General features: G+C 43.7%; 1 protein-coding gene across 5 annotated transcripts in view; it reads left to right on the top strand.

The window, feature by feature from the left end:
- The window catches only part of LOC131906617 (multidrug resistance protein 2), a 246,496-nt gene that overhangs the window by 127,832 nt on the left and 91,098 nt on the right, over positions 1 to 27,566 (top strand). For 4 of the 5 annotated variants that reach the window (XM_059257279.1, XM_059257278.1, XM_059257280.1 and 1 more), the window contains 2 exons: positions 17,976 to 18,173; positions 24,325 to 24,531. In XM_059257279.1, the coding sequence (XP_059113262.1) occupies positions 17,976 to 18,173; positions 24,325 to 24,531 (405 nt within the window). Of the gene's footprint in view, positions 1 to 917; positions 1,002 to 3,520; positions 3,725 to 11,908; positions 12,010 to 13,235; positions 13,377 to 16,036; positions 16,194 to 17,975; positions 18,174 to 24,324; positions 24,532 to 27,566 lie in introns of all 5 variants that reach the window. The other variant, XM_059257283.1, reaches the window with a different exon arrangement.

The following is a 27,566-nucleotide window of genomic DNA, read 5'->3' as shown; positions in this document are numbered from 1 at the left end:
CTATCAGGGAAAAGTCCATAGTCTCCACAGTTGCCAAAGGCCATGCACATGTCCATCTCCCATCTGCCTCACAGAGGTCATCTGCAATGGTACGCCCGTCCAGCACATGGTGTCTTCAAGACACCATAGGTAACTTGAACAATGGTTGTGGAAGGTTCAGGGGGACCCCAGAAGGACAAAAGGATCTGGAGGAAGAGGCAGATTTAGAGATAAACACAGTGGGTTTGTTGTTTGTTTGTTTGTTTACGCTACCACAGCCTGCTAGCTTTAGTTAAGATTGAGTGTGCCTTGGCCCTGGTCTTTGCAAGCGCTACATCTTCTCTCTCTTAGAGGCTCTCATCTCTTCCTTCATTTCATGTCTGCTCACACATCCCCTTAGAAAGTCCTTCTCTGCCCCTTCTCTACCTTGTCCCTTCCTTCTTTGTCCTTCTTTGATAGGTGTTTGTCCAGAGTGTTAATAACTGTTAAGACAGCGTGAATTTGTTTACCTGTGCCTTCTCTCTCTTGAGTTGAGGCTGTATAATGATAGTGACATGTTACTCTTCACAATTTAATACTTAGAGTTCTGCTGGAGACAAATATGCATTTTTACGTAAATTGACAAATAGTCCAGTTACATGTTTGCATAGGAACTCTCTTCTGTCTATTGAACATTAAAATTTGAATATTAAATGCCGGGGATATGTGATAGCTGATTTAAAAAAAAATACTTTTTGGGCTGGAGAGATGGCTCAGAGGTTAAGAGCACTGGCTGTTCTTCCAGAGGTCCTGAGTTCAATTCCCAGCAACCACATGGTGGCTCACAACCATCTGTAATGAGATATGGTGCCTTCTTCTGGCCTGCAGGCATACATGCAGGAAGAACACTGTATGCATAATAAATAAATTAATTAATTAAAATACCTTTTATGTTACAGGATATAAGCTGGTTTGATGATCATAAAAATAGCACCGGCGCGTTGACCACCAGGCTCGCCAGTGACGCTGCTAATGTTAAAGGGGTACGTGCTTCCTTCCTGTGGGTGGGTGAGTGGGTGTTGTCTTTCCATTTTGATCCCCAGCATGAGACTGATTTTCCCTGATAGGTATTAGTGACTGTCTTTAAGAAAACATAAATATTTGTTTAACCCACTGGGATATCACATGCATTGTAGCTAAGGTATAAGATTAACTATACATTGCATAGGATATAACTTAGAGGCATTGTTTTGTTATTGCTGTTTTTCATACAATTAATAGGGCCCACCAAGGATAGTTATTAGGAAAGGACCCTCTGTGTGTGGTATCCTGCCCAGGAGGCTTATTTGAGGTGTGAGGGTTGTTAATAGAAGGGGAAGTATTAATAATATGTTTCGAAGGGTCAGTCTGTTTTACTGCTCAGTTAATCAAGGGACAGTTATAATTGCTACTCAAGAAAAGACACATATGCATCTTGTCAACATGTTTCTAGACATTACAGTTCAGAGCAGAGGGTAGAAAATCTTCCTTAAAATGATCGTAGGAAACAAAACACATATTAAAAATTATTGCCTGTCTGGAGGGAACAGCTTTGAATTCTCACATCATCAAGTTTTGATTCCTGGCTGAAGATGGTTTCTTCTGTACCCACCACTTCACAGCAACAGTCTACAAGAAGCTGGTGTGAAAACTCAAACATGTTCCCCATTGTGTCCCCCTCAACCCTGAGCCTTCCTGCCAGTCTATATCTTTCCAGCTTCCTGTAAGACAGAACTACACAATGACTTCACAGGCAGTAATAGATGGCGCTTCTGTTAAAATAGATTGGAATAGGAAACCACATAGGCGAGTTGGAAAATTCTTCAAAGTCTTGTAAAGCTCAAGAATTAGTTTTATATTTATCTTTTTTAAATGGATAAATCAAACAGTAAAGACTTAAGATGAGTTGTGCAGGACAAAATGTACAAACAAGACGTAGTTATGTATTTCATGGAACAGACAAGACTCTTGCCCTCATACAGTCTTCTTGGTGGGTCAGACTATCAAAAAGTGCAGAAGGATGGCTGGAGGCAGGGTACAGAGTTAGGGACTGCCTAGCTGTTGGAAGGGAGGGAGGGTTGGAGGAAGGAAGGAAGGCAGGGAGGGAGGAAGGAAGGAAGGAAGGAAGACCTCAATGATGTCATGCAGGCAGGAGTCTGATGGAAGGGAAAGTGTGATTTTTGTAGGAATATTCTTCCTCATTCTTCTAGGAGGAATATCCTAATAAGATTGGCTAGTGCTAAGGCTCTGATTCTCACACCTTCCTCAGATAGCAAGATTTTGTCATCTTGTGATTTATCTTGATTCTTTGGCCCTAAGACCTACCAAAGCAGGATCTGCCTATGTCTTAAAGGTTACGGCCAGGGAAATGCCTCTACTGTGCCCATGGGAGATGCACTGAGTGTTTCTGTCCATCAGCAGCTGCTGTGGGGAATGAGTTCTGGGTAGGATTATAGGAGCTAAGACCAGGAGCACCTGAGTGCATCCCCATCCTGCAGAGTCTCCAGGTCGCCTCTCTTGATCTTCACATGAGAAATGTGTGGGAAGAGCCCTTTAAAGGTCACTCTGCTCTTTGACTTGTGCACAACATAGCAAAGGGTCTCCTCAGTAGAAGTTTAGTTGACTGCACCACACACGCGCACACACACACACACTCACACGCGCATGCGCACACGCACTCGCACATGCGCACACATGCAAGCACACATTTTTCATAAGTTTTGCTCCGTATTTTTTTCCCAAGTCCAAGTAAATGACACCTAATAAGTGTTTCAAATGAGCCCAGGTATGATTTAATGCCCTTATTGAAAAAGGCTATTCTTAATTGATAAGCAGTTGGGTGCCAAATGTTGAAACTTCCACCATTGCCAGGCCAGTCTCCTTTACATAGCTTGCTTTAGTGATCACGCTTTGATACATGACGATGTTTTGGTATTGAAGAATCAGCCGGGGCTGGGGAGAGGGTTCAGTAGGTAAGACTTTCTCTGCAAGCACAAAGACCTGAGTTTGAATCCAAAACACTCAATGTAAAAAAAGCCAGGCCATGGCTGCATGTACCTGTAACCTCAGCGTTGGGGGACAGAGACAGGTGGACCCCAGGAGCTCGGGAGCAATCTATGGTTAAAGCCTGTTTCAAGGCAGTAAGGCAGAGAATGACAGAGGAAGCCACCCTGCATCCTGCTCTAGCCTCCATATGGGTGAGTACGCCAACACACTCATGCACATGTACTCCACAAACACACATGCACCCACATATCTCAATACAAACACACCAAAAAAAGAAAAAGGAATCAGAATAGACAGAACATCTGAGTTCTGGATTACTGATGATCTCTTTTATATTTATGTAGAAGTCAGGGAAATCCTCATTTTAGAAACACAATAAACTTAAAATTAAAGCAGAGCTTTAGTAACTGAGAAGACAATTAGTGTATTTGCATGGAAGCAAATTGTCCTTATTCTTAAGAGTACATGTCTTTTACAGTTAATGTAAAAATGTGTCTCTAATTGTTGTGTTTTTCAGGCTATGGGTTCCAGGCTTGCTGGAATTACCCAGAATGTAGCAAATCTCGGGACAGGAATTATCATATCCTTAATCTATGGCTGGCAGCTAACACTTTTACTCATAGTGATTATACCGCTCATCATATTGGGTGGCATTATTGAAATGAAAATGTTGTCTGGTCATTCTCTGAAGGACAAGAAAGAACTAGAGGTTTCTGGGAAGGTGAGTCAAGCTAAGCACAATGCTTACCTATCCGAAAAACGCTTCTTGGTGGTGATGTTCGCGATTCCCTGCTGCGGATGTGCTCTGAGGATGTGGTTCTAACCATTCTTCCAGAAAACTGTGGTTTCCTGCAGATTCATAGCAGAAGAAAAGTGGGCACCTCTCTGAGCTCAAAGACTGGCAGCTGCTTGTCAAGGCTTTCCTGATTTCAGGCTGCTGCCTCCACTTTCTCCTGTGTTCCCATCCAGCCCTCTCCTCCCTTCCGTTCTCTTCTGTCCCCACCTTCTCTGCGTTCGGGGATGTAGGTGCGTTCTGATACACATGATTGGGGAGGTGCAGTATGGAAAGTCCTGAGAGTGTTCATCCTCTTTTCATGCCTCCGCTTTCCTCCCACGTCTGTTCTTCCCTTGACCCCGTTTGTCCTGCACCTTTACCTGTTTCTTTTTTCACAGCTTGACAAATGCTTTGGTGGACTTACTGGGTTTCCTGGTAAATGTTCTATTTCTTGCAGTGACTGTAGTAGGTGTGTTGTGTTAAAACATCTCATTTTTTAAGGTGAGGATGATGGACACACAGGCTATGCTCTTTGTCTGTTAGAGCCAGTTGCTCCTGGAGCCAGGATTCAGACTCAGGCAGCGGTACTCCAGTGAGCTGGGGATCCACATTCTGTTATGGTGGAGCATAGTCAGATATCACATGCTGTCTGCGGAGATGAGAGTTCGGAACAGGGCTGACCCCCCCTTTTCCCCCCCCAACTACCAAATGAGCTCAGCATCCACTAGGACTATATCTACTGATGGACATTCCAAATTCCCAAGACTTAGGGCCTGGTCCAGGGCAGGTGGGAGTGGATTTGGATTCCCCATGGGTATGTGTTTGGTACTCTGTCTCCTAGCCATGCACCTCACTAACACAAATGATGAGGAAGGCCCCAGAGGTTGGTCATCCCCAGTTTCTTCATCCTGCTTCCCTGGAGTTCCCTTGAGAGAAATACTTATGGCCTCCAGCCATTGTTTCTGGGGTCAGACTTCACAGTGTGAACGCCCACAGAGTAAATTCTGGCCCAAGCAACTTCAGTCCCAGTTGGAGACTACTTCCTGAGTTAATAGCTTCAGTTAACCATGTGTTTATTGAGCTTCTTGATTTTTGTGGTGAAGACTTTTCATTTGAAGAAAAGCATTATGATTTTATAGTACTGATGTGCTTACAATGCCGTAGAGTGATGGTAGGAAGATGACCAAGTCTAAGAACCAGGAGACTGTTCCAGGCTCTCGAAGTTAGTCTGGCATGAGTGAGGCAAGGGGTGCAGATGGAGATGGGTGTGTCTATGGCAGACTTTCAGAGTCATGGTCAGGCTCTACTTCAATAGTAACTCCTCAGAGGGAATACAGTACATAGAGACCGTGGCGGTGGCTATTCCAACCATCCTACTTAATACTAAAAATCAACCTCATTGTTATAATCCTCAGGTTACCATTTACTATTAAATAACTGGCATATAGCCGCCATCATCTTGTGAGCTGTATGTGTATTCTCTTCCTTATTGCTGTCAGTAACTCTGCAGAATTGTCCCTGTTGGAGAGGTGATGAAGCCCAAAGTTTAGAGAGATCCTGGGTCTTGTCCAAAGTCACAAGGTAATGGATGTCTCACTGATCTACTCCCTCTAGTCATATCCTCCTGCAGTCTATATTCTTCACACAAAATCCATTCTCATATCTATTAGATACATATCAGATCGTGCTAACCTGCACTTCAAATCTTGCCATGGCTTCTAAGGAGTTGCGTATAGTCCAAGCTTTCATCCCGGCTGCAAACCCGACGTGGCCTAGTCCTGGATGACTGTTCTTTTCTTGCACTGCATTCTTCGTGGTCCACACTGCTGCTGCCACCACGGGCCTTGTGCAGCTCCCATCACACTCCTCTCTGATTCCCTTGGACCACGGATGGCTTGTTTACATCATTCGGGTTTCTGAATTATATTTCCAGAGGCCATTCACACTCACTGAGTGCATGCCTCCTATCAGCCTCTGATGTTTCTGTCCTATTTCTTTATTAATGAAGAGCGTGTCTTCCTTGCTAAAACTTAAGTGCCGTGAAGGACAAGCCTATGTCTGATGATTTGCCTCTAAAGGAATGAGGTAAGCTTGACATTTTTAAGCAGTTCTGTGTAATTTCACAGAATACACATAACAAGTGTGTGATGTCAAGGGCTGGTCATATCCGACAAGGTAATGTCTTGGCCTTCTTATATCCTGACAGTATGGTGTCCCAAACACAGATGTGTTTGGCATCAGAGACACAGTCATGGTGTCTATGAAGTAAGGGCCTGCTTATCATCTTCAGTCTGTGATGTCAGAATGCGCTCATAGCCTTGACGTCTAAGGCGTGTGTTTGGCAGTGTTCAGTCATGTGCTTATGGACACACTGAGCACTTACTAAAAACAGCTGCAGTTTTTTTCCAGTCGTGAAAGCCGTAATCAAACATGAGTTTTTGAAGGCAGGAGGGGGAGGGTAAAGAAGTTTATTCATTTATGTTTTTCAAAATCATGCATTTTTCTTTCTCCAAAGCTATTTAGTAAACGATTCTTTCAGAAAGAAACAATACCATTTTTTACTTTTCCAACTAAAATTTCTTCATTTGGGGAATTACTTAGTCTTTAAAACGTGTGGAGATTGAAGCTATAAGGGTACAAGCTCCTGGTTAAGGTTTTTTTCCTAATTGCTTCATTGCACCTCTAAATGAAGAGATAATTCTGTGGGATAGTATGTCATTTTACTGACCACAAAGATCTGTGCCTCAAACTCTCATTTTTATCAGCAACACACACTGAGAACACATGATGTTTACAAACTCACGAGAGCCCCAGCAGCCTGGCCTTAGGAAACAATGCACAGGAAGTCTTTCAGACATCATTGAAGTTGACCATGGAACTTGTTTTCCATCACTCACTGCTGTGGTTTGTTCAGTTGTCTTACTAAACCAGAAAAGCTCTCCTATTTATTTGAACCCCTATAATTAAAAATATTTTAATGTATCTGAACAAAGATTGTCTGGATAAATTTTTTTTCTCTAACACTTGCTTTTCCTTACTTTCAGGATTTTCTAAAATGTGTATATGTTTGGTGTGTGAGTATGCAGTTGTGCGTGAGTATGGGTGCTTTTGCGTATGTGTGGGGAGGTCAGAGGTCAGCCTCAGGGGTCATTTCTCAGGAGCCATCCACCTTGTCTTTGAGTCAGAGTCCCTCACTGGGACCTAGAAACCACTGGTTAGACTAGGCTGGCTCAGCAAGTCCCAAGAATCCTCTTGTCTCCCTTTCTCCAGTGCTGATATTACAAGGAGAGTGAGAGAGGAAGTGTGTGTGTGTGTGTGTGTGTGTGTGTGTGTGTGTGTGTACACTGAACATCCAGAAAATGATTTGTACTAGCCATACCTTTAGATTTAAATCAATTTATAAAGTGTGTAGCTAACAAACTAAAGGAATACTCGCAAATAGCAGATAGATAGAAGCAACAGATAGTTAGCAATGCATCGTCAAATAAAGTACTCGGAACATACAGCAGAAATGACTAAAGTAGACTGGTTGAGAGAGCAGACAAAGGTAACAGCAAGTCAGGACCTCAGAGCATTGAGCAGAAATCGGCTGGGGAGGAGGCAGCCATGCTGAGTTACCGGCTGAGTGTCCTCTCTGTGAGTGAGCTTCTTCCAGAGGACTGGATTTGCCCCCAGCACTCCCAGCAGCTCACAATCATCTGTAACTCCAGTTCCAGGGCATCTGATGCTCTCTTTTGGTTTCCATGGGCATGGCATGCAAGTGGTACACAAACATACAGACAGATAAAACACACTGATACTGATACACATGAAATGATTTTTTCAATTTCCTTTTCAAATTTAGATACTTTGTACAGGATTCAGTGAAAAATAAGGGGGGTTTCACATTTTGGGGTATTCTTCTATAAATTACAACATGATGAGATGTATCATTAAAATCAGTTCTGACCTGTGAAAGAGCCTGAGAGAAGAATATCTGAACCAGTAAGAGGAACTTCTCTTGGTGACCTGTAGTTTTAGAGTTGAAGAGATGGTAGAGACCTTCCACCCATCCCTTTCATTTTACACATAAGAAGCATGAGACAGGTAGTTTGTCATGGCTGACAGAGATTGAAATCTCAGGGGGGTATTTCTGTTCCTTGCATTCTCCACATCCCTTTACCCACATTCTAAAACGTGGCAAAGAATGTATGTACTAAACAAATATCCTCATTAGTGGTAATATGTTATCAGATTGTAATTGGATGGCAAAAATTTGGGGAGAGTATATAGGCCGTGTTCCTAAAAAATAGTGTGTTTTCAAATACCACTAAAAGATATGTTAATGAAAGAAAAATAGCAAGGAATCGAACAGTAATGCAGTAAGCCATCAGACTTTAAAGGTGAATAAGAGGAAACTAAGATACAAACAAGAAGAAAATTATAGAACCTAGTATGTTTTTCAGTGGCAACTCTAAATGTAAATGGTCTTCATTCTACAATTAAAAGACACAGACTGGATGAATGGATTTAGAAGCAGGATGCAACAATATGTAAGAAAGCTCACCTATAAAATACAGCATCTGCAAGTGAAAGGATAGAAAGCAACGTCCAAAGAAATGGAATCCGAAACCAAGAAGGTTTAGCCACACTTAGCCGACAAAATAGAGTTTAAGGAAACAGCGGGATACATAAAGGGGATTGCTATTTATTAAGGGGATGATTCATCAGAAGATAAGTTTCTGTGCACCAAGTGCCAGAGCACCTGACCTCACTGTTAGACCCGAAGGCAGTCTGTGCTCCAAGGCAGGAGTAGTGTGTGAACTGACGATCCCACTCTCCAGTACATTACCTAGACTGAAAAGAATTAACAAGGTGGTTTTCTCTGAGCGCAGTAAGAGAAACTGAAAAGGCAGTGCTGGGAAGGAAGTTTATGGCAGTGAACGCCTACCCCATATAGAGATCTCACCCTGGTGATGCATCCAAGTCTTGTAGAAAGGTGAGAATGAACCAAACTAAAAACAGAAGGCTGGTCAGGACACAAGCGATTAAAATCGAGCATAAAAGAGCATCATCAGGGACCAGTGAGGAAAGATGGCTCCGTGGGTGAGAGCACTCACTGCCTTTGCAAAGGACCAAGATGGGTTCCAAGCTCCAGGGATCCAATATCTTGTGGCCTCAATGGAGACCTTCACACATGTGACATTCATACACACATACATAAATATAAATCTTTAAAGAGCTAATTAAACAAAGAGCTAGGTTTGTTTGTTTGTTTGTTTGTATGTTTGTTTATTTGTTTTTGAGACAGAATTCTTTGTGTAGCTTTGGAGCCTGTCCTGGAACTTTTTCTGTAGACCAAGCTAGCCTTGAACACACAGAGATCCATCTGCCTCCCAAATGCTGGGATTAAAGGCGTGTGCCATGACCGCCCAGCTTAGTGGTTTTTTTTAAAAAAAGATCAAATTGCTGAACACTCAATTAGCCAAAAGAGAAGATCCAAATAAATAGAACTTAAAAAAGGAAAGCATATGCTTAATACTACTGGAAACTCAGGATCATTAGGGGATTTTAATTTTTTAAAGATTTTTTTACTACTTTAAATTATATATCTGTCTCGTGTGGGTATATGCACATGGAATGCCGCTGCCCACAGAGGCCAGAGGTGTCAGATGCCTCCAGAACTGGAGATACAGGTGGTTTTGGGCCACCTGATGTGGTTTGGGGAATTGAACCCAGGTCCTCTGAAAGAGAACAAGTGCACTTAACTGCTGAGCCATCTCTCCAGCCCCATTAGGGAACATGTCTAGGGGGAAAATGTTCATAATGTAGCAAATTTAGAGGAAATAGAATAATTCCTGAACAAATATGACCTACCAAAATTGAATCTAAGGAATTTAAGAATACAATAAAAGCATGAGATTGAATGATAGTAAGTTTCCCAACGAAGCAGTGCACACTACAGATGAGAAAGTGAAGAAACCTCTCCATCTTCATTCTAGGAAGCCAACATGACCCAGCTACTAAAGCCTGAGAAGGACAGAAAAGAAAAACAAAACAAACAAACAACAAAACCCCAGAAAACTATACAAGAGTATCTCTGGTCAAACAGATGCAAAAACCTTCAAGGTGTGCATGTGCACACGAACACTGGTTAAGAAAAGCCCGTGCTGATAGGCTTGGTGAATGCTAGTGATCGGACATTCACGAGACGGGCCGGAACAATGCTAGCTGCCAGTGTGGGTGAAGAGTTAATGACACTCTAGGCTACACAGTGAGATGCTGTCTCCAGAAATCAAAACAGGGAATGTACACCATGATAGAGTTGGAGTTACTCCTAGGATGCAAGAATAGCTCAGTGTGCACAATTCAGAAGTGAGGTACGTGAGTAAACACGGTCCTCTGAGGAGATCTAGAACAGCATTTGAGAAAATTCCACACCCCTTCTTGATGAAAGGCCTTCTTAGTGTAGAAGGGTCATATCTCAACATACTAAAGGTTGTTACACGACAAACATAGAGCTAATATATTGAATGGAGAAAAAACTGAAAGCATTTCTTACAGTCAGGAGTGAGACAAGATATCTAATATCACTACTGTTCGATTTTAGCTCTAGAGATCACATGTGAGAAAAATTATAAAAATAAGAAAGAAGTGAAATCCTGCTTTCCAGATATTTTAAACACAAAAAGACTTTGCTGAGAAACTACCAGAACTGATGAGTTCACTAGAGAAGCATATACATGATATGTCTGTGTGTGTATATATCTATAGAGAAGATACAAGGTAACACACACATATCAGTAGCTGTTCTACACACCAACCCACACCTCACTAAGACAAATGAGAAATCCCGTTCCTCACAGCTACAACAACCAAGCCCCTAAGAGCAACCCTGATTCCTGCTCAGCACTGACAAGTGACGAGGGAGGTTGGAGACAGCAAAGGAACCGGGAAATGACGAGTCCACAGCACTCAACGCATCTGGCAAATTCATTTTCTACAGCCCCGGACCAGAAAGATGAACGGTTCAAATGTGGCATATGTGTATTGTTGGGCAGTCTGTCGTTTGCAGGGAAGCAGAATTGGAGTAGGTCATGTTACATGAGACAAAACAAGTGTATGTTTTGTTTCATGTGTAGAATATGTTAAAAAGATGAGCGAGAACTACATGGGACTTGGAAGAGGTGAGGAGAGGGTGGAAGAGTAAATGGACTTGATGTGTGGATATATGGAACTTTCAGTGAATCGTGTTAATTTGTACAATTAATATTTGCTAATGACGAACAGCTTTTACTCTCTTTGACCTAGTGTTTTTACTTTCAAAAACTTTTCCTAAGAAAATCATTTAATACTGGCAAATGCTCACATTCGAAGATATCTATGTAAATAAGAACTGAAAGTGCTGCTGGGCTGAAAACATGTTGCATTGTTAAGGTTGTCTAGAGTACCACACTCCATGTATTTAATAACCTTGGAGAATGCTCTTTGTCAAAAACAGTCTAGAATTCAGAATATATCTGAAGATGCATATATATATATATACACACACACACACACACACACACACACACACACACACTTGGGGAAAGAGCAATGTTTAAGTGACTGTGTAAAATGCTGATGTTTAACTTTTTATTTTGTAACATATTCCAGATATGTTTTAAAACAACGGAACTTATAAAGAGATGAATATCACATTTTAAAAACATGTAAACCCAGGTATCATGGTACATGGCAGTATTAACAGCACCCAGACTGAAGGGGGAAGTTCTTCAGTGTTAGGCCAGTCTTGCATATTTTGCAAGACCTTGTCTCAAATAAATGAATAAATAAACTAAAGCAATTGTAAGGTTAAAATAAGTCCATTGTAGAAGCAAGATCACCGTAAGGGGCACACTGAATTCTCAATAACCTTTTTAAAGCCAAGTAAAGAGGGTGGCTTTAGGTCACTTGTCAACTTCGTCGTCTATGGGGATCTCCCATACAGATCTGAAGTCCAGTTTGGGAAATTATTTAATATCCTTTTTCAGTGGAAACACTTGTAGATAATAGTAAATGCTAAATACATTATAACAAATTACTTTTATTAATGTGGTATATAGAATTCAAATTAACTGCCTGTTGGATCTTGTGTCTGTTGTGTTTCAGATTGCTACTGAAGCGATAGAAAACTTCCGCACTGTCGTCTCTTTGACTCGGGAGCAGAAGTTTGAAAATATGTATGCCCAGAGCTTGCAGGTACCCTACAGGTAAGACACTCTCAGGAGTGGGCCAGGGCTCTGAGGAGTTGTCTAGTAAGGACTTTGGTTTTCAGGATTGCTTTTGCCAGAAGGTGGAGTGCACATGAAAAAAGTACCAGAAGGATTATCAAGAGAGAAAAGAAGAGACCTGCGCTGAGGCAGGGGCATGTGGTGAGGTAGAAGCAGTGAAGGCTGGTGACAATGGGGAGGACAGAGGAGGGGACAACTGTGAATGCCTCTAGTGTCCCATTGGGACAGTGACCTGCTCTCTACTGTATTTGGGGTGAAGGTTCTCTATGGAACATGAAATTGGAGGTGTTGTGGGACACTGCGGGGATCTCTCGAGGATACTTTCTGTTCCTTTCTTTCCTGGGGAGACCTTCTCTTCTCCCTTTACCCCAGCAGTATCAATGAGGGCTCTAAAAAAAGGTGACCAGGACATGAGCAAACCCAACCTTGGAGTCTCAGCTTTTCTGGGACAAGGAGAGAACTAGATCTTTCTGGAGGGTTCCCAGCCACCTTTGTCAGAATCATGGCAGGCCCTCTATTTCTGGGAAAAGTTTGCATTTGAAATCCCAGTAAGTGGCAAAGACAAGAAGAAGTTGGTGGTTTAGCAGGAGGAGGAAAGTCAAAGGGCTGCCCATCCCCACCCTGTTCCTGCCCAGGCTCCCCCCAGGTTCTTCTTGTTCAGACATTCCTGGAATGCTAATGCTTTGTAAAGCCTCCCTGGCTGCAGACACTCAGGTGCTTTTCCTTCCCATAGCACATTGTCCCTCTGCTGTACTGATGATATGCACCTCATCTAGATCCCCAAGTACAAGAACATGCCTGCTGCCCTGTCACCCACAGCTTGAGGGTGTTGGTAGATGTGCTGAGTCCCAAAGTGGGGGAAAGGGCAGGACCCTTCATTTGTTAATGTAAAACAGGCTCCTCTGGTGGTGGTGGTGGTGGTGGTGGTGGTGGTGGTGGTGGTGGTGGTGGTGGTGGTGTTGTTACAGGCCTAGTTATCAACCACTAAGATGCAATACCCTACCTTAAAGATAAGGCACCACTGAGTCTCAGAGATGAGGCAGTTCCCTGTATTCACACTGCTAAGTAAATGGGGCTCAAGCTGAATTCTTTAGAAAGGGAATCCACCATGTCTGTCACTCTTGTGTGCCCCACTGCCAACCACAGGAAGTTACTTGAATGACTGAGAAATGCAGTGGAGTGAATCTGGGTTCTCTTCTTTCCAGAAACGCTTTGAAGAAAGCGCAGGTCTTTGGGATCACATTCTCCTTCACCCAGGCCATGATGTATTTTTCCTATGCAGCCTGTTTCCGGTTTGGTGCCTACTTGGTGGTGCATCAATTAATGACTTTTGAAAATGTTATGCTGTAAGTATTGGATTCTTAAATAGATAACTCTTTGATAGATTGCTTGTTCCAAGCCTTTGAACCAATAAAATTTGCTGACACAGCAGTCTTAGATTTGTAAGACTCCATCTAATTAGTAAAGGCCAGAGGAACCTTGTGAAAAGTGGCCATTTAAAGAAGGTCCCACACCAGGCAGTGGTGATGCACGCCTTTAATCCTAGCACTTGTGAGGCAGAGGCAGGCGGAGGTCTGTAAGTTCCACAGAGAAACCCTGTCTTGAAAAACCTAGCCCCTCCCCCAAAAAAGTTTAAATAATATATGAGGGAAATTAACTGTGTGTCTTATTTAGTTATAGTTTTTAATATTACATTGTATTTCTTTAGCCTGTGTACAGAGTCCCAAGAAAAGGAAGTGGTGGATTCCCAGGGTTCTGGAATAGTCTCGTGCTTTATGCCAGTTCCAGGCTCACTGTTTATGACATAATGAAGTGCACATGGAGAAAGGTGGTGAAGGGTCACCACCAAAGCAAAGGGCCTGTGGAAAGATGTTCTGGTTCATGAGCGGTAACGTGAGCTTAGCGATAGACTTAATCAAACATGGTACCTATTAAAACGGAAGACGCAGGTCAGTTCAGGGAAGTGTCTAGGCATAAACATCAACAACTAGACTTGATATCTCTGAGGTCCTTTCTGGCCTGGGCTGTGATAGCCATGTCACAGATGAGGATGTGGCCTGTTAGCAGCTGTGTGGCATGATATATAAGGGAATTTTTGTCATGTGTCGTAGGTTTTGTGAGACTATGATGCCATTCCAACAACTAGCCACTATGCCTCAGTGACATGGAATTAAAAACATTTATTTTGCACATAAGTCAGGTGTGCTGATCTGAGGTGGGCATAAAAGCTCTCATCTAACCTCCCTTTTGTGTTAAAGGAAGCTATAGATAGTTGGCTAGGGGAAAAGTCAGGGTCATCCTCTGTGTATGCTTTATCTTGCAGCAGCCCTGTAGTGGAGGGAGGGAGGGATGGAGAGAGGGAGGGGGAAAGGGAGGGAGAGAGAGAGGGAAGGAAGGAAGAAGGGGGAGAGAGAGAATACACAAATGATAATGAACAAGCATACGAATCATACAAGACCTCCTGAGTCATAAACCTCCAACTGACAACATTGACTTCCGCTTTTCTTGTTGACTGAAGTTCGTCTTAGGGCAAACCCAGATTGAAAGGGTTGCAAACCACACTTCATTTTTTAAACGGAAGTATTTGCAAAGGTCAGAGAGTGAGATGAAAGAATTGACTGATTTATAACTAGCCGCACTGCCATGCATTAAGGAAGGGTGTTTCATTTAAAACTTTTGTTATTTTATAATTATTAGAGGTAGTCCTTCCTAGTTAGGAATTTGTATTGCTTTCAGTGTGCTTTTCAATAACTATAAGCTATTTTTTGAATGTGTGCTGTTTAAAAAGGAGGAAAATATCCATAAATAACATCTTTAAGTAATGCACTTTGTTCTCTGGATGTGTTAGCTATTATTGCTGTTACTGTGATACAATATCTTGACAAAAGCAACTTACAGGAGACAGAGTTATCCAAGCTTACAGTTGAGGGCTCCATTCCATCATGGCAGAAAGCAGAGTAGCAGGAGTGTGGACAAGGCCAGTGGGTCACACTGCAACAGCAGTCAGGAGACAGAGAATGAACCAGAAGTTAGGACAGGATGTAAACTTCAAGGCCGTCCCCAGTAACCACTTCTGCTGCAAGGCTCCAACATGAAAAGTAATACTTCCCAAACAGAGCCACCAGCTGGGGAACCAAGTGTTCATATCACAACACTGGGTACCTTTCCATTCTTCCCTAAACGTTAAAATAACGTCAATGGAAAAGTAATGGGTGACTTCCTTAATTGCTATTGTTCAGATAAGTACAATGCCATTGACATGAAGATACTGAGTCATAGCCCTTAGTACTGTAGCTAAACAGGCCAGCACCCTGCTCTGTTTAATAGTGTTCACATAAAAGGTTGTTGTTTTTTTGTTTTTCAATTTTTAAACAAACTTGTGAACACATGAAATAGAGCAATCTCATGGTGGTCTTTCACATAGAATGTGAGCAGTGTGCCACAGCTGCCAGACATTGGTATGTGGCAAGGGACAAAGGTGGGGGCCTCAGGCATGGCCTCTGGGATCTGGGAGGCTGGAGTGGCCTGTCTGAGAGGAGCAGGTGAGGACATCCCTTCATTCTTGTCTGACACCCACAGTCCTTGGTGAAGTGTTGTAATCCATTCTGGTAAAGGAGGAGTCCTTAGAGAATCCAAGTGGGCTTCTTTCTAAAGGGTTCCCACTGACCTAAGACAGAGAACCCAAAGTGGACTACAGGCTGCGGGGAACGTCATTCTCTCTTTCTTAGGGAAGTAGAGTTTGGAGAATCAGGCCAGCTCCTGGCTGTGGTCCTTTATCTTCTGGTGTGCCTGTGCCATTGTCAGTGGGGCTAAGTGGGTGGTGAGAGGTATCGTCTAGGCTGGCTCTGGAAGGGACCATGGTTGTTTCTTATAGTTCCTCTGTTAGTGTCTTCTCTACGAAGAGCAGTGGTCACTCAGCATCCTGCTTCTGGGTGTAGAACTGGCAGCTTGCTTCCCAGCAGCCGTGACTGTGTGTATGTGGTCTGTTTTTTCCTTGGTGTCGCAGGGTATTCTCAGCTGTTGTCTTCGGTGCCATGGCAGCTGGGAATGCCAGTTCATTCGCTCCTGACTATGCCAAAGCCAAAGTGTCGGCATCGCATGTCATCATGATCATGGAAAAAGTCCCCGAGATTGACAGCTACAGCACAGAAGGCCTGAAGCCTGTGAGTTTATTCTTTCAGTTACATGAGCTGCTAATACCATGGGTAAAAGTAGTTAAAGAAGAAATTTAATAAAACATGTGCTTTTTAATATATTGATTGTAATATAAAACTTTCCAGGTCATGGGTTTATTTCATAAAATACGAATATATAATTAAAATCCAGTACACAGAAAGATAAAATTATCCTCTTATAGGCAGATTATGATGGAAAAGCTTTATTGCATTTGTGTTATACATTGGGATGGCATTAATGCCTCGTGGCATAGATACATTGATTTTCTTTTTTTAATTGTTTTTTGATTGTTTTTATTTAGGTGTATATGCGTGTGGATGTTCTCTTGCCACAACGCACATGTGGAGGTCAGAGGACAACATTAGGAGTTGATTCTCTCCTTCTACCTTGTGGATACTGGGGATTGAATTCAGATTGTCAAGCTCAGTAACAAGGTCCCTGTGCGCTGAGCCAGCTTGCTGGCCAAGGCATTGATTCTTTTAGAGTCTATTTATTAATTTCTATCTTTGTGAAATGAAGGTTAACCTCAGTAGAATTTCACTACAGATGTTACTAACCACTTGATTGGGTCTTTTTCTCTCCATGGATAGAATCCATGAGCATGTAGGTTAGAACTTTTTCATTGTTAGGAGTCCTAAGCCTTTGGGGACTGAACTAGCAGGCCCTGAGCTATGAGAAATGGGTGCCTATTGCTCCAGACTTTAGAAACCAGAGACTACGGATACTAGGTGCTCATGTGAAGGGTCCTTTGCTCTAGGCTTTAACCACCGACTGCCCCAGTAATTTAAACTATTGTAAGTCTCACTGGCCAACAACGGTGAGTGGTAGCAGCACACAGGACTTGCTAAGTATTACAGCTGCAGGGCAGGACTCCAGCATCAGGACCCTTAGCTCCTACAGCAGTTAGTATTACAGGTCTTGAGCCGACGGTGTCAGGACTTTGGTCCTTAAAGCTTTGCAGTTCTTCCAACAACCGCGTCCTAGAGTTTCTTATCTGTCACTCTTCACAGTCCTTATCGTCTCTACCTCCGCTTCCCATCCATGTCATTTTCTGGAACTCTTCAGCTCCCCTTCCCTGACACGGCAGCCATTGCTGACTGGTGCTGCTACCGTCTCCTCTTTGTGTTGTGAGTCCACTCTGCTAATGAGAAGAGCAAAGGTAGCAAGCCAAGACCTAGATAGCAAGACTACATGGACACTAATTACAGGCCCTCTGCTGGGCCACTGGTACCAGTACCCCTGGTACTACCCTGCTGTCCTGGGCGAATGTGCTTGCTGGAGGTCCTTGTGACTTCCACAGCAAGCTCTTTGAAACAGTTTGGCTGGAAATGGTGCTGTTCCCCATTGAAACAGTGCGGTTGCAGCAAGCAGCTGTAATTGCAATACTTCTTTCTTCAGAAATTGATGTGTTCAGTGCAGCCAAAATGGCATCAAGGCAGTTCATGCAGCTGTCGAAGGGGCTGCTGAGCTGGTAGCCTTCTGCTCAAGGAAGCCAGAGAATTAGAGAAGGGCCTGTCACATAGTCCATTTTTGGACTCTTTTAATCTTTCATAGGAAGGGTTAAAAGGGTGTATACAATAAAGATTTAGTACTCAGTACAGTGCTAACAGTAGTTAGTGGTATTTAACAGTGCTTAAAAACTCACTCTAGCACTCAGGGAAAGGTGGGTCCTTTTGATCTGTCTCACCTGGCAGCTGGCAGCCAGGGTCAGCTCTACTCTGTTTTCAGTATTGCCATAATCAAATTGATTACCTTTATTATCATTTTAGAGTACGCTGGAAGGAAATGTGAAATTTAATGAAGTCAAGTTCAACTATCCCACCCGACCCGACATCCCGGTGCTTCAGGGGCTGAACCTGGAGGTGAAGAAGGGCCAGACGCTGGCCCTGGTGGGCAGCAGTGGCTGCGGGAAGAGCACAGTGGTCCAGCTGCTCGAGCGGTTCTACGACCCCATGGCCGGCACAGTGGTGAGCACACTTTTGTACTCAGACCATCTTAGATTTCAACATCCAAATGCCTGGATATTCTTAACTCTTGATTATAAGCCATGTTTTCTTTTCACACCTTCAAATAATAACCCCACTGAGAAACATCCTACAGCTAAAGTTTGGGGTCTGAGCTGGACCATCTGCCCTAGACACCATCTCCATCTGCTCCTCTCTTTTCTTCACGAGGGACCTACTTACCACCCATCTCCTTTGTCCGAGAAAGGTATCAACAATTAAAGTAGCCTGGGAAACAGAAAAAGTGTCGAGGAGTGACAAGGAGATGAAAACCAACTACTGTGTTCCAAGAAGGAAAAGATGTCAGTGAGGACAACAGGGCACTTGTAGCAGGCTTTCTCCCAAATAAAGACACAGAGAGTTATTATTAATTATGAATGTGCTCAGCCTTATCTTATGCCTGTCCCACAACTCATATAACTTAATTTAACGTGTTTGTCTTCATGTACATTTTTCCTCAGGGCTTTTTACCTCTCTTTCTTTCTGTACGTTATTGGTGAAATTATTAAGACCACTCCACGTAGTTAAAAGGAAGATTTATTTAGTGGGAAACTTACAAATGAAGGGGTAGGTAGGTCACGGGGTCTGGGGAAGGTGTATCGCAGTCCAGCAGTGTTCTCTGGAGCTCTGCTTGGCCCACCTCCACCATCCGGGGTCCAGGAACAGAGAGTGTTGGCCGATCTCCGGTCTCCAGGCACCTCTCTTGGCCCCGCCTTGTAGGCGTGACAGTTGCCGAAGTCTCAATGGGGGTTGGAACTTCCAGATCAAAGCTGGAATGGCTACCCACTACAGTATGTCTTACTTTTCCTGCTTCTTCCGCGTCTGGCTCGTTGGTGGCTGCCTGACTGGCTGGTCCCGGGGGTCTCCCTCTCGTTCTCCCCCGTTCTGTCTTCACTCTCCTCTCTCTGCCCACCAGCCCCGCCTATCCCTCTTCTGACTAGCTATTGGCTATTTTTCTTAGACTAGTCGGGTGCCTTAGTCAGACAAGGTGAAAGGGCAAAACATCTTTACGTAATTAAACAAATGCAGCATAAGCAAATGTAACATCTTTACATCATTAAATAAATTCAGTATAAACAAATGTAACACATCTTTACCTAATTAAAGTCGTATTCCACAACAGGAGTTTGTGTGAGATGAGGACTGAGAAGAATGGTGACAGGAGGTGGCAGATTAATGGACTTTCCCAACACTTTGTACTCTCAGTAAATAGGTGATGGGCACAAACGGACAAATGCTTGAAGGATGGGTGGGAGGAAACATGGAGATTTAGGGGGGTGTGGACTGTGATGTAGTCAACATTGAAAGAGGTAAGAACAGCAGCGGGGTAGGAGACACTCGAGGGAACGAGCTCAAAAGGAGAAATCTGGAGGCCTGGGAAGAGAGCTCAGCAGTCAGGAGCACTCACTGCTCTGCAGAGGACCCAGGTTCAGTTCTAAGCACCCACATGGTGGCTCATACCTGCCTGTAACTCCACTTCTAGGGTATGACTTCTTCTTCTGGCCTATTTGGCCTCTTATATGCACACGGAACACATACATGCACTGAGGCAATACACATAAATAAAAATGAATAAAGTAAGTTCTTTAAAAGAAGAATCGGAAGCATTCTTTGGCTGTGAATTTAAGCCAGTGTTGTAGGATATAGGAAAACGTGCAAAGGAACAGAAGTTAGAGGAGGAAACTTATTGTGTATGCATTAGTTATAGGTTGTCCGTAGATTCAGAGCGTACAGCTGCTCAGAGACAAGCATAGTGACCCAAACACTGATGCCCATCAGCTCCAAGGGACCCTGGCTGCAGTAATGACAAAGAATTTTCAATCTGGTACTCATGGCTTTTTTAGCTTCTACACAGTAATTACTCAAAAACAGTCAGACTTTACTCAGTTTATTCTGTAAGTTATAAAAGTTATGTATCTTTTTACTTCATTAAAAAAAAATTTGTTGAGTTCCGGTTTCATGCGTTTAAATTTTGTTGCTAAAAATTGACCCTAGAACTCTAGAATGCCTTTACCACATTCAAAGCAATTAGAGATAGTGTCAGAAACCAGAACTCTGAGTAATGTCCTCAATAAGCTTTTATTATACATACCTGCATACATATAAAGGAGATTTATTAGAATGTCTTACAGGCTGTAGTCCAGCTGGTCCAACAATGGTTGTTTCACAACAGAAACTCTGAGAGTCCAATATTTGTTCAGTCCACGAGGCTGGATGTCTCACCTTGTCATCAGTATATGTCAGAATCCCAAAGAAGGCTCTACTGCCACTAAAGGAATGAACTTGCTCATGAGTGAGATTTCAAGCAGGCAAAGAGCAAAAGTTTCTTTCTTCCATATTGTTGAAGTAGGCTGCCACCAGAAGGTGTGGCCCAAATTAAAGGTAGATCTTCCCATCTCAAAAGATCTGGATTAAAAGTGGGTCTTTCCACTTCAAATGATTTAATTGAGAAAAATCCCTCACAGGTGTACACGGAGTAGGTTTTAATTAATTCCAAATGTGGTCAGGTTGAGAACCAAGAATAGCCGTCACAGCGGGATTGTGTGCGTGTGTGAGTTCAGAACAGGGCATTGGCTCTCCTGGAGCTGAAGTTTCATGGTTTGAGCCACCTGATGTGTGTACTGGGAACTGAGGCTGCTGTCCTCTGCAAGGGTAGCACATGCTGTCAACTGCTGTTGACAGGGGTGGTTTTTCAAAGAACACATATCTTAGAGTTTAAAGTTGGGCACCAAAGTGAATATCCAAATATACCTCCATATCCTTGACTTTTTCTTTTAGAGTTTATGAGTTATTTATGTGTATGTGTGTGTGCATCTGTGTGAGTATATGCACACATGGGAGGGGGATTATGGATGCTTGTGCACACACAGAGGCCAGAAGATCATCAGATCCCTCAAAGTTGGAGTTTGTGGAACCTCCAGCCTGTGGATGCTGGGATCTAAACTCTAATCTTCATGACTAAGCAGCAAGAGCTCTGAATTGCTAAGTCATCTCTCCAGTCCCCCTTAAAACTTTTGAGACGGGGTCTCATGTGTGGCACACTGGCGCTGAGGATAACCTTGAATTCACGATCTCCCTGCCTCCACCTAAAGAGTGCTGAGAACACAGGCCTGTGCCATGACACGGGTTTCCTGGTGCTGGAGATGGATCCTAGTGCTCCGTGCTGGTCAAGCGAGCACTCCAGCACCCGAGCTTTGTCCCCAGCCCCCAGAGTGCATGCTCACTGAAGTTCTGCTCACAAGAGCCGAGTTACGAAGGCAGCCTGGGTGCCCATCAGCAGGTGAACTGCTGAAGAACAATGCCGCTTTTCTATACAGTGCAATGATACTCAGGTATAAAGAATGAAATCATGCCCTTTACAGTGGAGAGAGTTAAGTTTTATAAACTGGGTTTTCTCTTGTATGTGGAAGTTGGGTAGAAGATAGACTACTTTGGAAGAGGAAGGTGAATGGTAGTTTTGTAGATTAATACATTCTAATAGAAAAGGTAAATATTTTAAATTTAAAAAATCATAGAACATCTGAATACCAAAACCTCAGATTGTGGACTCTTCCTCCTTCAGCAGCCGACCTACGAGGTAGGGCTTCCTGACTGAAGCCCGGCCTCCCTCCCACCCAGAATGCTGTTCTAGTCCCGTAATCCACATGGACTTGAAAGTCCTACACCTCGCTTTTATTACCTTGACTCTGCTCCTGGCCTGGCCTTTCTCCCCTCTCCAGTCTGTCCCCATGCACCACAGCTGGGGGCTTTTGTCCCCTTTAGATACAGGTCACAATGACTTCCTAAGAGTTGTTGTGAAGATAAATGAGAGAGTGTGTGCATTGTGCTTATCACAGAACTGAAAATGTTTTCAGTGCTTGATATTTTCACTTTATTCCAGAGTACATACACATGCAGTGATATATAGACAGCACTTGATTACAGCACTAGTAGACAGTGGATGTGACAGTCTATAGTAGAAAGAGCTGATCATTTTGATTAGCCTTACATCATCCCATACTAAGTTTTGCTTTCCTAGACAGGCCTTCACATGGGCTCGGATCTTGTGAGCAATTTCCAGAAATTTCCCAAATTCCTAGGTCCCCCGTCAGACCACTGGTATGCCTCTACCACAGACACTGAGCTCGAGTCTGTTTTATATTCTGGGTTTTCAGACATGTTCTTAGAGGAAGGATTCTTTGGCTAATACTGATTTTAAATAGATTCCAAACTGGTGTGTTTTACAGTTATAATTAGGGCCAAGAGTGTTATTGTAGTTGATGAAGTGTACAGACTCCCTAACGCTTACTGGAATCATCCAGACTTGCCTGTGGTTCTGTGAGATAATATGTGTTTGCTTCCAGAGATAGAGACATAGAATAGATTTCTTTAAGGCTCATTTCTTCAATTTTCCATTTGAAAAATACAATCCTCCCCCTAACAAGATTCCTGTTCAGCTATATTCTTATATGAATTTCTTGCTGTGTGTTTGTTTAGAGATAGAGTTTTGCTATGTACTCCAAACTGGCCTAGAACTCGGCATGTTAGCTGGTGATGGCTTGATCCTTCAGTCTTCTGCCTCAGCTGCCTCAGTGTTAGGGAAGTAGGCTAGCACTGCCATGCCAGTCACATACATTTTACTGCTTCTCTCCATCCTTTGTTTTCCACTTCGACTTATTAAAATGTTTAGAAAGCCAAGAGAGTAGATGTGCAGAGTAGTTATGGCAACTGGGCTTGGTACCAGCAAGGTCATGGTATGCCTTCTCTCCATATAACTGCCAGTCTCACAAGCAGAAATGCATTCCTGTGGCAAAGATCTACCCTAGTTCTGGCCAGAGCTCTGCGAGGCCTCAGCCAGTCACAAGGTATACAGAGAACGTATATGAATCAGTACACACTTATCACTGTTGCTTGACTATCCAAAACTAAGGTACTAGGATCTTCTTCAGAAGCCATTAACAGCTCTCTCACTTCAATGCCAAAAATTATTTTGCAAAGGAGATCTATTAAGTTGACATCTGTATCAGAAAAGGGTTTAATCAGCAAACCTATGCAGGGGCCTCCCCAGCTCTTGCGCAATCATCTAGAGCGTGGTTCTCACCCTTCCCAATGCTGCAGCCCTTTAATACAGTTCCTCATGTGGTGCTGACCCCCAACCATAACATTATTTTCGTTGCTACTTCATAACTGTAATTTTGCTACTGTTATAAATGAATCATAATGTAGGTGTCTGTTTTCTGAAGGCCTTAGGCGGCCCCTGTGAAAGGTCGTTCTCCGGCGTTGTGACTCACAAGTTGTGAACTGCTGATCTAGGGAGAAGGTGGCCTTTGCCTTCCAACTCTTGGCTCAGTATTAAATATAGCATGAATCCTTCTGTACATTTGTCCATTTGTCCATCCTCCCTCACACACACACACATCACACACACACACATCACACACACACACATCACACACACACACACACACACACACACACACACACACACACACGAGAGAGAGACAGAGACAGAGACAGAGAGACAGAGAGACAGAGAGACCAACTGCTGTAAGTCCTTGAGCCCTTAGAATGGACCTCACTGGGCTACAATCCAAGCGACGGTAGTGCAGCATTGCTTCCTGGGACTCTAAGAGACTAGCCGCTCTGCTTTTTCTAGGTCATGGCCCCTTCCTCCACCTTCAAAGCTAGCAGTAGCTAGCAGAGTAGCTGCTCTTGTCCTCCTCTTCCACAGTTAAGAACCTCAGGAATACATTGTTTGTACCAAGATAATCGAGACAGTCATTGTATTTGAGAGTTATCCAATTAATAGCTTTAATTCCGTGTGCTACTTTAATGCCTCTTTGACAAAATACATTCACAGTTTCAAGGGATCAGGACATGGGTATTTTTAGGAGGGTTATTTTTTGTTTATTACTGGGTAAATCAAAAACCAAGGTTAAAACATTAGAAACGGGGTATTTCCCCACAGTGCACACTTATGGTGTCCCTGAACAGACCTTAAAAATCCAGGGTAACACGAGCAAACCTCCTTCATCTCATGGCAACCCACAGTCTTAAAGTGTGAAATAATGGTGCTGATTTTGCTAAATCTGAATCGTACTGGTCCTGAAGTTGATCTGTGAACCCTTGCTCCCAGTTTCTAGATGGCAAAGAAATAAAGCAACTGAACGTCCAGTGGCTCCGAGCACACCTAGGCATTGTGTCCCAAGAGCCCATCCTGTTTGACAGGAGCATCGCAGAGAACATCGCCTATGGAGACAACAGCCGGGTCGTGTCCCAGGATGAGATCGTGAGGGCGGCCAAGGAGGCCAACATCCACCAGTTCGTCGAGTCGCTACCTGATGTATGTCTCTCTCCAAACTAAGATTATCAGAGAAAACTTAGCAGTCAAAACATACTCCTCATGTATGTAGACATCTGGCCACAGTTTCCCTTGCCTGTCAGATGTTAAGTTTACCTGATCATAGGAGTCTTTGTGAGGAAGGAGCAAAGGGCTACATCCATTCAGGAGCTGTCCAGGAGGAGGAGGCCTGGTGCAGACCACAGCTTCTAGACCAGAGGCACCCTCCTCCGGGGGATGGTCCCCATTCTCCAAGTCAGAGGGAAGGGCCAGGCAGCCATATTTGTGTCTTCTGATTCTGCCAAAAAAGCACTCATTGCTGCCTCTCCCCATTCTCCATTTCTAGCCCATCCATTACTCTGCAGCTCCTCTATAAGCTTTAAGCCTCATTCTGGAGTTGGGCCAGGCCAACAGCTGGACCAATGCCAGAAAGAAGGCTCTCTAATTCAGGCTGAGTCATTGAGAAGACCATAGTATTGTACAATTTCTGACCACTGTGAGTTTCATGGGCCCAGGCTATACTTATGAAGTTGATTATTAAGATGTTCCCTGGGCTGTTGTCCTGTGGACTACTTCTCACTTCCTCCAGTAAGTTAGATAAATTGGAACACTGACTCTATCTTAGGCCCTTTTAGTTATTGTATTTTTATTGTTTTTATTTTATGTGTATGGGTGTTTTACCTGCATGTATGCCTGTACACCACATTCAGACCTGGTGTCCACAGAGGCCAGAAGAGGACATCAGATACCATGGGACTGGAGTGACAGACAATTTGGAGTTGCCATATATGTGCTGGAAATTGACCTTGGTCCTCTGGAAGAGCAGCCAGTACTTTTATTTTTTATTAAGAAAATTTTTCCATTCATCTTATACACCAATCAAAGATCCTCCTCTTCCCTCCTCCTGCTCCCCAGCTTCCCTCAACCAACCCACCCCCTACTCCCCTCACAAGAAGGCAAGGCTTCCCATGGGGAGGCACATCCAGCAGAGACAGGTACAAGCCCTTCCCCCTGCCTCAAGGCTGCACGAGGTGTCCCATCATATGTAGTGGGCTCCACAAAGCCCCCTCAAGCACTAGGGATGGAATCTAATCCCACCGCCAGGGGGCCCCCAAAGCAGATCAAGCTACACAACTGTCTCACCATGGGGAGGGCTGAGCCTAGTCCCCTGCAGGCTTCACAGCCATCAACTTTCATGAGTTCCCTCTAGTTTGGTTTGGTTGTCTCTGGAGGTTTCCCCATTTTGATCCTGAAGCTCATAGAATCCCTCTTCTCTCTTTCCATCTGAACTACTGGAGCTCTGCCTGGTGTTTGGCTGTGGATCTCTGCATCTGCCTCTATCAGTCATTGGAGAAAAGCTCTGTGGTGACAGTTAGGGTATTCACCGGTCTGATCTCTGGGGCAAGCCAGTTCAGTTCACTTCAGGCGCCCTCTCCACTATTGCTAGTAGTCTAAGCTGGGTCATCCCTGGGGATTCCTGGGAACTTCCCTAGCACCAGGTTTCTCCCTGTCCCCATCATGTCTCCCTCTATCACGGTATCTCTTTCCTTGCTTTTCCCCTCCATCCCTGTTCCAGCTCAACCATCCCATTCCCTTATGTTCTCATCCCCTGTCCACTACCCTCCATTGCCCACCCCTCATCCCCAGTTTACTCATGGAGATCTCATCTATTTCCCCTTCCCAGGACTATCCATGCATCCCTCTTTGGGTCCTCCTTGTTAGTTAGCTTCTCTGGAGCTGTGGGTTGTAGTCTGGTTATCCTTTGCTTTACATCTAGTATCCACTTATGAGTGGGTGCATACCATGTTTGTCCTTCTGAGTCTGGGTTACCTCACTCAGGATGATATTTTCTAGTTCTATCCAATTGTCAGCAAATTTCATGATGTCATTGTTTTTCTCTGCTGAGTAGTACTCCATTGTGTGTATGTACCACATTTTCTTAATCCATTCTTCATTTGAGGGGTACTAGGTCGTTTCCAGGTTCTGCAGCCAGTACTTTTAACCACTGAGCCATCTCTCCAGCTCCAGGGTTTACCCAAATAATATACTCCTCCCATTATCATTAATTAAGTTACTTATTGTAGGAAATGCCCTCTATAAAATAAGTTTTAATAGCCTGAAGCCAGGCAGGAAGGTGGAAGCCTCATGGGCAAGGAGGGCAAGATGAAGTGGCCCTAACTCTTCCCACGTTACATCTTTTCATGTGGCTCCTCCACGGATAACTGCTCCTGCTGAACTAGAAGGAGGTCTGTCCCCTTCTCCTCCCCAGTGTGGTCCAGCCATGGGTGATTGACTCTTGAGATTGAAATACTCAAAGTACAAGCCTACAGACCACTTTGCTAATAAGATTCACTGCTTGTCCAAGCTTGAATCCTCACCTTAGAAGCTGTTATAAATGCAGATTTTTCAGTCCACATACTATCTCTTCTGAATGGAAAAAACAGACAAAAGAACAAAAACCTGGCAGTCAGACCCAGGCATTTGTTATTTAAAGCCCAGGTCATAAGGGTTCAGAATAAAAGACACAGCAGGGTGACTGTGCTCTCCCACAAGGACCTGCCTTTCTGGACTCCCGATCTACCACTCTGTCATTGAGCCCCATTCTCCAAGCATCTCCTTCTGAGTGTTAGCTTTAGACTTAGCCTTACTCTGCCACAGTGTGTATCCTGCTTCCTACAGAGGTAACAGCACCATCTTCTCTGCACTCCAAGGATCTGCTGAGATAATGTAGTCTGGTAGGCACACACTCCCCCAGGTCAGGACACATCAGAGCACCTGGATTCTGGGGCAGCCATAGCTCAGGGGTGGAGCCTGTTCCAAATATCATTCTGTCTTCACCAGAGCCCTTCTTCTCTACAAATGCTGACCTTGTTCTGCCCACCATAGAACTGGAGTTGCCAAACAAGATAAAGACAAGTGCCCCCTTATGTTGAGCATGGATTTTATAGTCAAATTCAGGAGAATCAGAGCTGTGTGTGACTAATTCTAGCCTGCCAAAGGCCTACAGATAAATAAGGCTGTATGTTTTCTGGTTACAC

This window comes from Peromyscus eremicus, chromosome 3, assembly GCF_949786415.1.
Source record: "Peromyscus eremicus chromosome 3, PerEre_H2_v1, whole genome shotgun sequence".
Lineage (NCBI taxonomy): Eukaryota > Metazoa > Chordata > Mammalia > Rodentia > Cricetidae > Peromyscus > Peromyscus eremicus.
Note: the sequence above shows the minus strand (reverse complement) of the source record. Positions and strands in the feature narration are given on the sequence as shown.